Here is a 15,688-nt window from a genome sequence, read left to right as displayed (position 1 = left end):
GTTGGCAAAGTATATGAGTTAGTGAGGGCCACTTACGTCGGAGGCATTGATGACTATCATTTTGTTGGATCAGAAAAAACGACGACGATGGGACGAATTCTTATCATTAGAGCGAGAGTTGATACCTTCCGACCCTCTCGCCACTCGACATTCGGGGACGCACGCCAATCGATTCTGGAGCTTGTTTTATTTGTTCCGTCACGAACGAGATGCGAGCATGAATACTAAAGTTTACTAAAGTCTGCCAGCCCCAAATGTCCCTCCGCACATGGTACGTGCGCTTAGATCGGCAATGGAGCTTTACGAGGCGAGTGGTTCCGGGGTTACAGCTGGATAGATCGCCCAGTTCCGCGTCACCCAGTAGTTCTCATTGTCGGGAATATGGAGCAATCACTGTTTGTAGCACTCTCGGCAGTAGAAAAGATATCGCGCGAATCTGATAAGGAAACATCAAATCGAAAATCGCAGTCAGCCGACGTGGGTCATCGACAGCACTCGATGTCCCACTCCGTTTTGATTGGGGTTTGACAAAGAAATTTGAAAACCAAAGACGTCAAGCCACCACACTTTGGCTACAAAGGGAATTCCGCGACGTACAGTGGACATTGGTTAGCAGCGACTTTCTTATTTTTATTTTTTTTAACGCTTTGCGTCGAAACATAATGGGGCTCATGAGTGTGCTGTCATGTTAAACTAAAGGTAGGTTTTAAGGTCTTTCAAGCCTACGTTTAGATTGCCATCACTGTTTTTAAAAAAATTGTAGATTTAACTTAGATGCAAACACTATTAAAAAGATAGAGTCCGTGAGTAACCAAGTTTTGCTCTGACTGAATTAATTATTCTTGAGACCGCGCTTGCAAAAAGTTATTTCTGAATGATTGAAATTAAACTTCCAAGTCAAAATTACACAAGGATATTTAACATTTAACTACTGATGGTTATGAAAAATATAACGTATCAACATTGAACATCTCTCGTGTTAACCAGTGTCCACAGTAAGAGGCAATTCTTTCAGTGGAAGCGGGGAGCAGACGATTGGTATGTGTGACGCCGTCTGACGAAGAATTCTGGAGAATCGGGGGCTAGTTTCCCCAGCTTGTTAGAAATTCGAAAACGTGGCCGAGACATGCTTCTTGATTTTGGCTTAATTTACTACGGGCAGAGGCGAAGACTCGAGCTTTCGCACTGGACACTTTCACCGGAAGCCGAGGTCTGGGACCGCACTGGCACGGAGATACTTTCTGATCGCTGCGTCGGGAGCTCGGAACTCGACTGAACGAGCGTTTATCGGGGAGGTTGTTAGGAAGGTAAATTGATTGAATTGCGGGGCGGCAGCTGGGTGGTGGGGGTGGCGTGGGAGTGCGGTGGTGGGTGGGAGCAGCAGCCGCAGCGACAGCAACAACAACAGAGATGTGGACAGGTGAAACAAGGCGGCAGATAATGTGAAAAACAGGCGACAATCACGGCACAACAACAACAAAAGCAGCGGCACAAACAATTCCCGAGAGTGTGGGAGAGGGACGCAGACACTAACAGCGGGCGCGGGCAGTCGCCGTTTGCTTTCAACTCACGCGACAGGTGGGCAGGGGCGGGGGAGGGTTAATTAAGTGTGTCACATGGAACACAGACTGTTTCGATTCACAAAATCGTATTGCTTTGTTTCACTATTTGTTCCCCGATGTTTTCGTCGGCAGACCAGACACGCGCAACGCAAGAAAAGTGACGAATGTGATCGAGCGACGTGTACAGACTCAGAGAGAGCGCGCAGTCGCGAGAGCGAAGGGCACCACTAACAGCACGGGCGGTGCTGTTGGGGCGCAAGCCATAAGTTTCAAGAGAGCGACTCCAATCAGACTGCAGACTATGCTCTGTTATCGCTGAATCCATACGATAATGTTTGTGTCGGTCAAGTTTAGATTGGAGTTGGGAACGTGTCGTGTTTTTTGAATTAAAACATACGCACGCATTATGAGCACGAAAATTAAATACTGCCCACAAGGTGGTGCAGAAATGTTCAGTGTTGAGTATGTTTGAGTTTTTAATTCCTGTCTCATATTTCCTGTTTCCCTTAGCTGGTTTTGCACGAACTGCTTATTCATAAATATATGTATGTATCGTAACATTTTTTGAAAGTAACATAGATACGATTTAACTTAATGAATCTTCTTGTAAGATTTTAGTATATTTACAGACTTATTGCTTACTCCTATTATGAACATTGCCAGAGCAAGCATGTGAAATATATTAAAAACTACATACTAACGTAGATAACATGTAAAAAACTCGTTGGTCCTTTTGCTTTGATATCCTTTCTTTTGTTTTGATATATGTGTAGGAAAGAAATGCCATTTTTGTGGATCATCTTTCAGGTCATAGAATATTAAAACTGATATGTTCAAAAAGTTCATGTATGTATAATATACTTGTAATGGATGTCAAAAATGTTTGATAGTGTGTACAATTTGTGTAAAATCGTTGATAGCTAAAAAGAAAGTGTAGTAAAAATATTAAAATAGAGTTAAGCCATGCTTAAGCAAGCAAGTGGGAGTGCCAACTTTTTTGTTTGCAAAATTATATGTAATTAATATCGAAAAAGAAAAATATAAGCAAAAAGCTCCTATCACAGAGATAAAATTGGGGTCGAAAGGTTTAGTATACAAAATACATAAACCAAAATGCAGAACGATTTGATGTTTTAAGATAGAAACAGTGTACAGTAAACAAGAACATTTCAAATACCAAAACAAACCCATAATCAGTCAATATCTAAGAAAGCTTTGTCAGTAAGCTGGTTTAATTGTTTGAAATCTTTAGTACAGTATCTTTAGTATAGTAATGGGATCCCAGACCATCGGATGTTTTCAGCGGGGTGATATGCGGCTATTAGCGGTTTCGCTTACAATTGTTTCGCCACTGCTAATTACTCAATTACATGGATCCGCTATCTGCAGCAATCGCTATTTTTGGGAAAGCCTGTTCATTGTGTCGCCGCTGCCCTTACAATCTCCATATGCAAATGTTCTAGGCAGCGCGTGAGATTTCCTGATCGCTGGCCTATTAGCACGCTTTACAATGTTTGGGAACCTGCCACCGCACTATCGACCATAAACAATCGCATCGCACTTTCAGAGACCTCCACTCCGCGTGACTTACTTAGACTTGCATAAGCAGTTGTAAGCGAGGACAATTAGCTGATTCCAGAAATAATGCGGGGTACCCAAGCCATTTTCAATAACTGAGTACATGTGTCTATGTAAAGGCAATCCGTAATTAATTTGAATTCGAGGCCACCCATAGAAAAATATTATTATTGATCAATTGCAACAGTGCATATGAGAGATAAACTAAACTAAATCGAGTTTTGAAGTATTGCATAGTTTTCGGCGCGTTGAAACAAAATACGGTATTTGCTCTGAACTGAAACGAGTTAAAACTTCCAAACGCGAGTTTGCAATTTGGGCTTGGATGTTCTTGAGTGGCCAAGTCAATCCCCGGACCTTAATCCCATCAAAAATCTCTGGGGTGAACTCAAAAGAGAGGTGGGAAAGACTTTATGTCAAAATAAAAGTAAACTTTGGAATATTGTCCAAAGAGCATGGTACAATATTCCAATTGGCACATGTCGCAAGCTAATATCCTCCATGCCAAGACGAATGGAGAAAGTCCTGCAAAATAATGGCGGATATACCGGCTATTAGCTGCCAGATTCTTAGTTTAATATAAAAAAAAGGCCAAACATAGTGAAATATTGATTTAATTTAAACATTTATCTTTGTACACCTATTATTGTGTCCAGCCAAAATTGGAGGATTTAAGGAAATATTTAATTTAGTTGTTTATGAAAGGGTTTGTGAAACCTTTGTTACTTTTTGTTTAAAGACAATTAATATAAGTTTTGAAAAAAGTTTGTTTTGTTGAGATTAGAGATGATAAGAATTAGAAATAAAAAGTTAAAAATGAAAAAAAAAACACACCTATTATATAGTCCATGAGTGTACGTTTAATTTCACAACATGGCATTAAATGCAAGGGTAAATAAGCTTTGGTTCGCCGAAGCTAACTACCTTTCTGGTTACTCGTGTACTTAGAGGGAAACCTGGGGGGCCCTTTCAACTTCCTTTGGTGCTAGGTTGACTAATGATGGTGCCTTGACAGCCGACAACAAAGACGGCCACAAGAAGCCTCTTGGGTACACACTGCGGTTTCTAGGGCAGTTCGCAATCATTCGAGATGTATATTAATTTACGCCCCTTGAAAGGACACAAACGCACGGAGAACAGGAGGTATGATTGTTCGGGGTGCGGCTTAGTTAGGGAGAAGTTTTCGCCACGGTGATGCTTGCCACAATTTCCGGCATCAATAACCTGGTGATCGGAGAGGCAGAGGGTTGGGCACTGTGCATTAAATAATGCAAACATTGCGTAAGCGGCTTGTACAAAGAATAAAAACTAACCAGCATGACTCATGAAACTTAATCGATATAACCTTTAAAGTCCCTCGCACTACTTTCTGAGTTTGGGACATGAAACGATAAAAAACGATAGATAAAACACTCTAGAGATCTAGTTATGTCCGTCTGTCCGTCCGTTTCTACGCAAACTAGTCTCTCAGTTTTAAAGCAATCGGGCCGAAACTTTCCAAAAAATCTTCTTTCTTTTGAAGGAAGTATATAGCCGTCTCCGTCTGATATTCGAATTTAATTTTATCAAAGTCGGACAACTATATCATATAGCTGCCATAGGAACGATCGGAAAATGTGTGGGAAAATAATATGAAACAAATTATAGCTTCGGTGTTTTTTGACATATATCTTATACTGTTGGGAATATAATTTTTTGTATTTTTAAGAATTTCGAATTAAATTTTATAATTATAACTGCAAGGGTGAACAAACTTAGGCTTGTCGAAGTTAGCTTCCTTTTTTGTTTTATTTGTATATTTTCCAATAATCTATTGGCCCAGTGATGAAACGTAAAATTTTTTATACAAATTATAACGATTCCTTTTATAATACCAAATTAAAAAAGTTGGTAAAATTATAGACCTGTTCCACGTGCTTCTTCCAGCGATATTTGGGAATTGTCATGCAATTTCTAGCTCAGTAATTTCAATCAAGCGCCCTCAAATTGAAATTGTTTATTTTTCCCACTACATCGGTTTGAGATTTACCCCGATTTGTGTCTACACAGGAAAACGTGGTTTGTTTTCTTCTACTGTTTTAACGGGTTTATTAATCCCACAAAATCTGGTATGGTTTAAGTATTCAGAAGTTAAGTGCTGTAATGCAACTAAGAATAGAGCAACTGCAAAAATGAAAGCAAACTGCATATTTTAAACGCTTTTGTGCGTTTATAAAACAAATATTAAAGATCCGGTCACAGGAGCATTTATTACAGTCCTCAAATATGCACTTCCGAAACTAGCTGGAAGCAAGAGCACCAAAGTCTCCATGTGCAGTTTATTTAATTCAATGATAGCTTTAAAAAATACAAATAATTTTACTGTGGGGCGTATTTAAGTTTCTGAACTCACTTTAAAAAGTAAATCATTAAGAAATACATTGTGCATTGTCAACTGTTGATTACAGTTTAAAATTATTAGTTCTGTTAAATAATTTAAGAAATTCCCCTTAAAAAATAAATGAAATCAACAAATTTTTTGTGTGACGAAATTCTATGACCAATCCGGAAATCACACTTCCGTAGTCACTTGAACGGAAGATGGCCAATCAATGTAAACTGTTGGCCAGCTGAGTAGTTAGACAGTTGAATGCAATTCAGGCACCCGAATTAATTTAAAAATATATATGTCAAGGTAAAAAGTATTAGTTTTGACGTTAGTCATATTAGCTTGAAATATTTGAAATCAAATTTAAGTTTTTTGTTAGTTATAACTGTTTTAATACATTTTTTCATATTTGAGAAAAATAAAAACCGCAATGGATAAAAACAATTATTTAAATTAAATATGAAATCCTTGGACTTACTATTTTTTACCAGTGTACCGTTATAGACGCAGCACTCAGAAAAATAAAACAAAATGTATGATTGCAGCAATTTTTTGAAAAGGTATCCCAAAAGTATGCGGGGAAAGATAAGAACAAAACGTATAGTTATCAGTATTTTCATTTTAAGATGAACGCAATAGACAAAGTATTGCGTTAAGAAGCTCCCCAGGGGTTTTTCGTATATGTCCTTTCTGGCGGGCACTTAATTTTTAGATGGCTCTGGTTACTTATATCAGCAATAAATTGCTGCTAGGTACTAAGCGCGCCATCCCATCCTAAAAAAATACTACACCTATTCAGTATATTTCCTTGAACGATTCCTTCAGATTGACTAAAAAACTGACCGCTAGACGAGACACATTTATCATCCCACGCAATAGCTCAGCTGGCCAGACGACGTCGAAGAAAAGCGGTAGATGAAGTTGAGGGCGTTTCCGAGCCACGTAACATGAAACTGTGGCCCGAAACTGTGCGTTACTTAACGGTCAGGAGCAGGGCTCCTCGGGCGTAAAAAATGGCTACCAAGTGGACCCATTATTCTTGGCCTCCGTGCTCGAGGGGTTGGTCCACTGGTTAGTTTGCATAGCAAATGTCTCATGGAAAACGAGCTCCCGCAGAGGAGGAGAATTCTAACGAGCTCGCCGGATGTGCACGGAGAACTGCGGAATGCTCAAAAATGACAAGCTAAGTGGCAGCATGGGAGGGAGTTCCTATAGAGATGATCAAAATGGCGAGGGCTCTGAACTTTTATTCGGCATTCAATATTCGAACGGGCGGTGCCAACACAGGCGCTAATGATGAGCAAATAGTCTCGTTAAAGATGTGAACCGATGACTATGCAAATGCCAAATGCCATAAATTTTGATGGCAGCTAAGATATGAGAACTCCAGCAAACCAACTGAACGGAGAGGTTGAGTTTCGTTTAATGAGTTAAAGTTACGCAACGAATCGATTCCATTCGCGAATTTATGGCAAATGCAAGTGACTTGGTGCAGCCATTAAAAGTTGGTCCAAGTTGCGATTCGCTTTAATGCATATAATGACCGGCCGTAGGACCCCAATGGGAGTGGACCGTCTCTGCCTTCTTACTCGCATAGTTTATCGCTTGTAAGCTGCTTAGCCTAATGGCTTTGTCCGGGCACATTGCTTAGGTCGTAGGTCCTTCGGTGGCGACCCGACATTTTATGCACCATTAAGTGCAGTTCGACAGCAAGAGGTTAAAGCCAGCCAGCTTTAACTTGGACCTTTGGGACTGCTACTTTGGACCCAATCAATCTAAACCGCGCGGGCCGAGCCAAGCCAAACAAATGCTGCGATTTTGATATGCAATCCAATCTGGGTATCGTCGTTTGCCAATTTCCCTGGCCACCTCACTAGATTCTCTTCCCAAATTTGGCCCCGAAACAAAAATCCTATTAAAAGCGTCGGAAGGAGAGCGAATCGAAATGAAGTAAAATCGGGGAGTCTTGCACCTTTTAGATTTCACAGTGAGCTTTTGAAACCCCTTGCGTTTGTTAGTTCTCATCAGTCTCGATTACGTAATCATAACCACATCTGCAGGAGGTTCGGCGAGCACTTAAGCTCCGGCATCTGTTGGTGAAAATACGGTGTGACAGACAGCAATAGATTGGACTCGATCTGGGCGTTTGCATGTCTTTCAGTTGAGCGTCCTGAATAATGCGAGTGGAGATTCGATTAAACGTAATAGAAACGAATAAATCTAGAAGACTCAAATATTTGCTTCACGCGTTGTTTTCCTCGCGCGAATATGTGTACTCGCTGAAAAAATAACAAAGCAAGAAACTTCTACAGAAGCTCCCCGGAGGAGGTGGATGGGGTGGCGGGACCATTATAATAGTTTGCAACGCCTGCAGCAGGATGCCAGCTTAGGGAGCATTCTCCACTTTGACACTCGAGAGCCACAACGAGATAAAAAACGCAGACGAGCAGGATGAGTTGGGAGGGAGGAGAAACGAGGTCGCATCTTTTGCTGGAGTCGCATTCTCGAAATGCACAGACGACAAGGTGAGGGGTCGCATACAAATAGGAGGAGGCTCCTACCCTTCCCACAGGACAGCCACCTTCAGACGGTCTTGACACCCGCACTATCGTTTGTATAACATAAACAAGAGCGCTTTAAGAAGTCGTTATTGTAGTTCTGCATGGTATCTTTTATCTTCGGCGCTATAAAACTATTTCGGTTCCTGCCAACTTAATTGATCTCAGTTCTATGGAAACCTATTGATCAGTTTCCCGGTTCCTGCGGGGCTAAGCGAAGTAAAGTTCATAACTATGATTGGAAACCACTGCCATTGGATGGAGACCACGCCCAGCCTCAACTCTTCGTGCTTTTGGTAGAATGTGACTCTGGGGAAAGGAAACATGCAAATTGTCATTTCAGTAGCGCAGCGCAGAAAACAAAGCCGAGATGAGTAATAAAACGGGAGACGCGAATGGAAAGATTGTTTTGCGTGGCTTGGTGTTGTCTGTTGCAAGCTTCATCGGCTGCGCGGTTTCGAGCAGCAAGCGTTCCCTTTTAGAGTGTAGGTTCTAGTGTAGAATGTGTGGCACTTCTTGGTGACAACTGCTGGCACATCTGCACCGCATATCTACAACTCTTTGCCGCCCTGCGTGATGATCAGCATCAAGATGTGAACTGCAGTACTGCCAGTAATTACAGTTACGTGGGCCTTAATTAGACATCTGAGTAAAGTTATGTGTCCAATTCTAAATTGTGCAACAAGATGCAGAATGGGTCTAATTAATTAAAATACATTTTCAAGTTTAGCCATAGACAATGGAAGGCAGAGAAAAAGTTTGCGAGAACTTAATTTTAGATATGCTTGCACTCAGGGAAAAACGCCGTGCGAAAAAGAAGTACAAACAGCCTTGACTTAAGAACGATTTAATGCTGAACTTTTTGAGAACGTTGGTACTGAAAAATTCTTAAATTGAGTACAATTTGGTTCCAAATAAGATCAAGCAGAAAAAATTCTTAAATGAATTACGGAAGTTTTCAAATCAAGATTAAAAATATTTCGTTCAAGACCGAATACAACTTAATAATAGCACAAACATTGTTTGCCACTATTTTTTTTTTAAATAAAAATAAAGATCTGGGTAAAGATTTGGAACAGATAATAACTGGAAACATCCTTATATACTTGCAATTAATTTAATTAAGTACTAAAATTATTTTATTTCTCAAAGGGTGTCAAAATCTTCTTCTTCGATAAGGGGGAAGGTCAGACTATCAAATTGTTTGATTTAAACAAAGTTATATACATTTATGGCTAGCATTTTTAAATGCAAATTTAAAAAGATATTTTTTCATTTTAATAAATGTTAAATTTTAATCGGCTGACCGTAGCTTTTGGATTTCTTGACGTCCTCGCCGTTCTTTTAAAAATCCTAGAACGGTCACACTTGGCTTATAAGCGTCTCAATTGACCCAAGCGTTTTCGCGGCACATACATAAGTGAAACAAAAAGTTATAAAAATGAGTGAAAAAGAATGTGAAGAGGATCCACTATATCAACTTTTAAAAAAGATAGAAATTGAGGAAGTGCATACATTTCTAACAGGTAAGAAAAGCACGCGTTTTTTGGTGCAGTTGTAATTTTTATACATAGCGGTAAAACATTGTATGTATGTTTATATGTGTGTACATGTGTTATTTTTGCAATTCAGAAACGCATCCGTTTTGTTTTATAAATTATAAAATATGCCTTAACTTCAAATGTGTGCAATGTACATAAATAAGTTTGTAATAAGCGGTAATAACATTTCTTAGAAATTCTGTACTGGGTTCTTTCACAAATAACTGTAAGCACGTGTTTCTCGTGTAAAAAGTGCATACGTACAAACAAGTGTATATACATATGTATATAATTTTACCGTTATTCGGCGACTTTTCGTTTACATAAAAAAGAGGAATACAAACGCCGACTAGTGGCTTACTGGTCAACACAGTTATCAAATTTCGTGGAATTCTTCCGGGGGTGTTTGTATTCCTCTTTTTTATGTAAACGAAAAGTCGCCGAATGACGGTAAAATTATATATGTATGTACACTTGTTTGTACGTATGAACTTTTTACGCGTGAAACACGTGCTTACAGTTATTTGTGAAAGAACTCAGAACAGAATTTCTAAGATTCTAGAAATGTTATTACCGCTTATTACAAACGTATTTATGTACATTGTACACATTTAAAGTTAAGACATATTTTATAATTTATAAAACAAAAAGGACAGGTATTGAATGTGCGTTTCTGACTCGTAAAAAGTACACACGTACACACATATATACATACACACAATGTTTTACCGCCATTCCGTCTCTTTTAGCTTAGTTGAGACGCCAGCTAATAATATGTACAGTGGCTCGCAGCTTATTTCGTGCAGCTACCTAAAAAAAGTTATAGTCGTTATTTCTGCTAAACTAAGACAGATATCAGAAAAATTTAAATGCAGTATATTAATAGGGAATATTAACATGTTTATTGAACCAAAGCGATTTTCTTAATCATAAAAACAAAAAAGTTATTTAATAAAAACCAAATGTACAGGCTTTTTCCATGCCGCAGCTTATTTCGTGCAGTCGATTCTACTTAACTTAATAATTTTAATTTAAGAGGTAATATTTTGTATGTCCTCCTTTCTGGTTCAGGACAGCTTTGAGACGATTTCCCATGGAGGAAACTAACTTTTGAGTGGTTTCCACTGGAATTTTTGGCCAATCTTCCATAGGAGCAGTTTTCAGATCGTTTTTGTTCGAAATTTTCCTCTTCCTTATAGCGATGTCCAATATTTCCCATAAATTTTCGATTACAATCAAATCTGGAGACTGTGCTGGCGTTATGAAGACACGAGGGCAGTTCCAGATAAGCGAAAACTTCACATTTCCTGCTGAATGCCTCGGATCATTATCCTGGTAAAATCGAAAACGATCGCGTATGCCCAGTTTTTCAGCAGATTACAGTAAGATCTCCTTTAAAATGATGAGGTACATGTTGGTGTCCATGATGCCATCAATGAAAATGAGGTTGTTCACGCGACAGGCTGCCATACAGGTCGAAACCATGACGTGACCCCCGCCATGTTTGCCCGTAGATTTCAGGTGCTTATTCTCCAACTCTGTATTTGGTCGCCGCCACACAAATTGTCGTCCTTCTGAACCAAAAATGTTAAATTTTGACTCGTCAGCAAAGATACCGTCATCCCAGAACGAATTTGGTAAAAGTATGTGCTCCTTTGTAAACTTTAGCCGAGCAGCAATATTTGTCTTACAAATAAATGGATTCTTTCGTGCTACTCGACCATTGAAGTTATTATCGTGAAGTACACGACGCACCGTATCAGGACTACACTTATTGCCCATTTCGTCCTCGACCTCTGCAGCTATTTTTGGAGCCGATAGCTTGGGGTTTTCCTTAATTTTCCGGACATTACGGCGCTCTTCATGATCGTTGAAAATTTTATTTGGAGCTTTTCGGCCTTCATCTGCAATGCGGTTCTCTCGGACAAACCGTTGGATGATGTACTGTACTGTACTAGGGCTTAGGGATACCATTTCTGCAATGATCCGCTGACCTTTTCCACTTTTAAAATGTTTAAGCACAAGTTCTCGCTGCTCAATAGTTGGGCGTGGTGCCATTTCGGTAACTCCCCTGTATCTCTTTATATAAGTATAACCCAGCTCGGAAACTCATAAAATATTTATTTGTTAGTATTTTAAACGATCAAATAATAATAAAATCTGCGATTTTTAGGACTAAATGTTTAATTTTTTTACTTCAAACATACTGCACGAAATAAGCTGCGGCATGGAAAAAGCCTGTACATTTTGTTTTTATTAAATTACTTTTTTGTTTTTATGATGAAGAAAATCGCTTTCGTTCAATAAACATGTTAATACTCCCTATTAATATACTGCATTTAAATTTTTCTGATATCTTTCTTAGTTTAGCAGAAATAACGGCTATAACTTTTTTTAGGTTGCTGCACGAAATAAGCTGCGAGCCACTGTATGTTCATAAATTTTAACTCCCTTGTCAATATCATAAATTAAACCTATATTTTTACTTACATATTTACATAAATTTAAATATTTATTCGCATCAACTTAGCTGCTAAAGTAAACATCGAGCAGCTAAAATACATGAACGCCGATGACATTAATGGAGGCAGTGCCTCCATTAGGTCTGCGCATAGGGTTTAGACAAAAACTCTTCAGATGGAAGGAGTCTGAGGTACGTTATTAGCCAAATAGTACATGAATAGGGTTTAAAGTATTTTTAATTTGCAGGGTGGAGATGAAGACCGAATTGCGCCACTACCCTCTTTTGTCAAGCCAGACGTCAAGGCTCCCCTAAAGTTCATTTTGAATAAAAGTTTGCACTCCTTACTTAATGAGTCTCGAAAGGGCATGAAGATTTTGGAACACGAAGAGACTCATCTTTGTCTTCCCCAAGTGCTTCGGGACGAACTTATTTCTATTATAATAGAAGAGGCCATGCTCGAACACATTACGATTAGCGTTCCAGATTTCCAAGCCTTGCTAGAGGAAATATGTTTTGTTCTCCCAAGCCAGATAAACGTTAAGGTAAAAACATAATGCTATAAATAATTTGATTTGCTTTTCTAATTTATGTTTGTATAGGATTACTATTTTATACCTCGAATGGGTAGAGGCAATCCTGCAGGAAAACTATATTCAAAATATATGAACCGCCGCAGCCGCATATTAAAACAGAAGAAAAGGTCTGTAGAACTTGTGATCTCCGAAGAAGATGATGCAGACATCTGCAAGGCATACAAGCTCACGCTTAGCCGTACATGTGACGATTGAGAGAGTGTACGTGATATGTGGAAAAAGACATACAAAATACGACAGGAAGACGTCACGGCTCTGAACAACTCTGATTTTTTTAAAGCTTGGAATAAATTTTCCCGTGCAAAGGCGTACGAGCTGGTAAGAAAAAATATATATTTATTTTTATACCCTTGCAGAGGGTATAATAGTGGTTTCCGACCCCATAAAGTATATATATTCTTGATTAGCATCACTAGACGAGTCGATCTAGCCATGTCCGCCTGTCCGTCCGTTTCTAGCAACAATCCTTAAAAATGTAACATGGTGTTACTAACATTGATTATTTCTTATAACTGCAAGGGTATACAAACTTCGGCTTGCCGAAGTTAACTTTTTTTCTTGTGTTTAACATTTTATAAATATTTTTGTTTTTCAAGATTGATATTGATTTCGACCTTATGTATCCTGGAAAAGGTTTTCATTTGCTTTCAAAGTGGCAAGAATTTCGGCAAAAAATAATGTGTTATTACGAAGACAACATCATTAATGAACATTGCAAAGCCCAACTCTTGCTTGTTAAAAACTGCACCAACATAGGTAAGCTTAACATTTCTTGTTATTTAATCTAAGCATAGAAAAGTTTGTATTTATTTTGTGATTCACTGTTTTTATACTAATATTAATCATATTTATACCCGCTTTTTTGACAAAGCGAATACTATACCTTTTATTTGTATTATAAATATATAATATTAAACTATTCTAATATAACAGATGCCCAGGACTTCATAATCGCCACATTGCTGAATGCTGTTTTGCCCTCATCAGCCCGCTTCAAGAATGAAGATGGAAAATTTACAAGGAAAGCTACAATACTGGACGCGCAGGAGAGTTTCGTGCTGAGACTAGTAACTATTAATGACTTAGATATTCAATTGGACCGAGTCATAAACATGTATTACAGTTCGGGTCTTAAATTACATCCTATTATTATTGTAGTTGGTCCTTTCGATTGTGAGATCAACGAATTATTTTTATATTTTGATGGAAATTTAATAAGTGGCCCAAATGTACATATATAAAAGATTATAAGTTGTTTTAGTTATAAGGAAAATATTTTTGTACTATGTAATGAAGTAGGTTTAATTCGATTTGACAAACATTTTTATTCTTATGAAATCGGTTATCCATCCGATACATTTTGCATTTTAAACATTAATGAAATAACTACTCTTCCTTTGCACTTATATACAATAAACAATAGAAAATCGTATCTTAAATTTAAATATATATAGAAACTATAAACCTGTGAAATAAAATTTAAGCCAAAACAATAGCTTCTTAAGCGTATATAGAAAATGTAAAATAAAAATGAAAAATAAAATGAATATCAAAACAATAGCTTCCTAAGCGTATGTAACAACTGTAAAATAAACATGTACAATAAAATGTAAGACAAAACAATAACTTCCTAAGCGTATAAAAAAATAAAGTTTCTGAAATTGAGTTTTACCATACCTTCTTTTAAGAATGGGGGATCCGGTTTTAAGATCTAACAGTTCTTAGATCTGGCATGATGTGATCTTAATATAATAATTATTCCTGCTTAACTTAAAATGTATATTGTCTTAATTTAAAAATGAAATATTCTTGAACTTAGTATTTTTACTCTAGCTTCAAGAGTATAATTTACTGGGTTTAGTAATGGTTTGTTCTTAAATCAAGCCTAAAATGTTCTTAATTTATTAATAAATCGCACTTATTTCAAGTATATATATGTCTAGACTTAAGAATACTTTATTATTGTTTTGAGAAAGCTCCATACTTGATTTTAATCCTCAGCGTTCTTAAGTCGTACTGAAACCAAGAATTTGCGGACTTGAAAATTCGTGCTTGAAATAAGTATTTTGTTCTTTGGTTCTGTATTTTCCATGCTTGGCGAAGTTTTGACACCGAAAATACTAGGTTCAAGCACGAAATACTTGATTTTTTTTCTGAGTGTGGCTAAACGGTACCTCAGTTGCATCCGTGTGTACAAAGGGTTTACGCCCCATAAACAAGGGATTGTGCAATAGGAGAAGTGCCCTACCGAATGAAAACTTTGTTAACTAAGAAACTTAAGTACAGAACGAACAAATTCCAAAAAAATTTTATAATAAATACTGAAAATGTAAAATTTTTAAACCCGTAAAGGAATAAAACAAAAATAATTAATTACAGGGAACAACTTAAAATTAAAGTTGTGTACACTGTGCATATGGGGCGACTCAGAACCATAAATAACAATTAAATTGTAAATTACCGTTCGCTATTCAACAGCTCTCGGGTGGCAGGCGCTGATAATTTACATATAATTTACTGGCATTGTGTGGCCGACGACCCTTTGTCCTGCATCTGGAATTATCTAGGATGCGGAGTATATATCCCTTCTGCGTGCGGGTATGAAAATGAAAATTCATGCACTCTTATAGCCACTTTTCTTACAACATTCGACCGACAACCGACTGGGCACTCTAAAAACACTTCTTCCCTTTCCAAAAAAATTAAGTTTGACTTTTTCCCTCTTCCGTTCTGAACTTTTGCTGCTAATTAAGGTGTAAAACAAGTGGTCCTACAAAAACTAAGAGTACACCAAACAACTATATTTAAAAAACTAAAACTAAAATTTAAAACAGTTTGCTTTGAGTTCATTTTTAGCTCATTTTTTCTAATGGTGCTGACATATTTGGTTACAATTCTTAATTTGTAGGTCGAGTTCTGGACTTGTTGTAAGCACTTAGATATAAAAAAGCAGGGAAAAAATAAATTAAAAGGTAGTGAGTTGAGTATTGCGTACTTACATAGCTACTACAACAAACAAAAACA

The 15,688-nt window shown here is 37.7% G+C and overlaps 2 protein-coding genes across 11 annotated transcripts in view; one reads left to right on the top strand and one right to left on the bottom strand.

The window, feature by feature from the left end:
* SPoCk (secretory pathway calcium atpase) overlaps window positions 1–15,688 on the bottom strand; it is a 52,196-nt gene that overhangs the window by 12,720 nt on the left and 23,788 nt on the right. The window contains exons 1-2 of one of the 8 annotated variants that reach the window (XM_036816390.3): window positions 1,572–1,737; window positions 37–436 (exon numbers count right to left, since the gene is read on the bottom strand). The exons of 4 other annotated variants lie outside the window; for them this stretch is intronic. In XM_036816390.3, coding sequence (XP_036672285.1) covers window positions 37–60 — 24 coding nt within the window. In that variant the 5' untranslated portion in view covers window positions 61–436; window positions 1,572–1,737. Of the gene's footprint in view, window positions 1–36; window positions 1,288–1,571; window positions 1,738–15,688 lie in introns of those variants that run through there. 3 more of the 8 variants (XM_036816389.3, XM_017071447.4, XM_065865067.2) reach the window with 3 other exon arrangements.
* On the top strand, window positions 9,253–14,283 carry LOC118877415 (uncharacterized). Of its 3 annotated transcripts, none has more exons than XM_065864738.2 (5): window positions 9,253–9,592; window positions 12,138–12,260; window positions 12,317–12,613; window positions 13,261–13,420; window positions 13,598–14,277. In XM_065864738.2, the coding sequence occupies exons 2-5, from the start codon at window positions 12,180–12,182 to the stop codon at window positions 13,903–13,905; spliced, it is 846 nt and encodes a 281-aa protein (XP_065720810.1). In that variant the 5' UTR covers window positions 9,253–9,592; window positions 12,138–12,179; the 3' UTR covers window positions 13,906–14,277. The 3 variants fall into 3 exon arrangements, 1 of the variants encoding a protein (XP_065720810.1); XR_011604198.1 differs by having other exon boundaries at window positions 9,257–9,592; window positions 13,298–13,420; window positions 13,598–14,283; XR_011604197.1 differs by lacking the exon at window positions 13,598–14,277 and adding an exon at window positions 12,671–12,982 and having other exon boundaries at window positions 9,258–9,592; window positions 13,261–13,342.

Source organism: Drosophila suzukii, chromosome 3 (genome assembly GCF_043229965.1).
Source record: "Drosophila suzukii chromosome 3, CBGP_Dsuzu_IsoJpt1.0, whole genome shotgun sequence".
In the NCBI taxonomy this organism is placed as follows: Eukaryota; Metazoa; Arthropoda; class Insecta; order Diptera; family Drosophilidae; genus Drosophila; species Drosophila suzukii.
The sequence above is the reverse complement of the archived record's forward strand: the minus strand, read 5'-3'. Positions and strand labels throughout refer to the sequence as shown.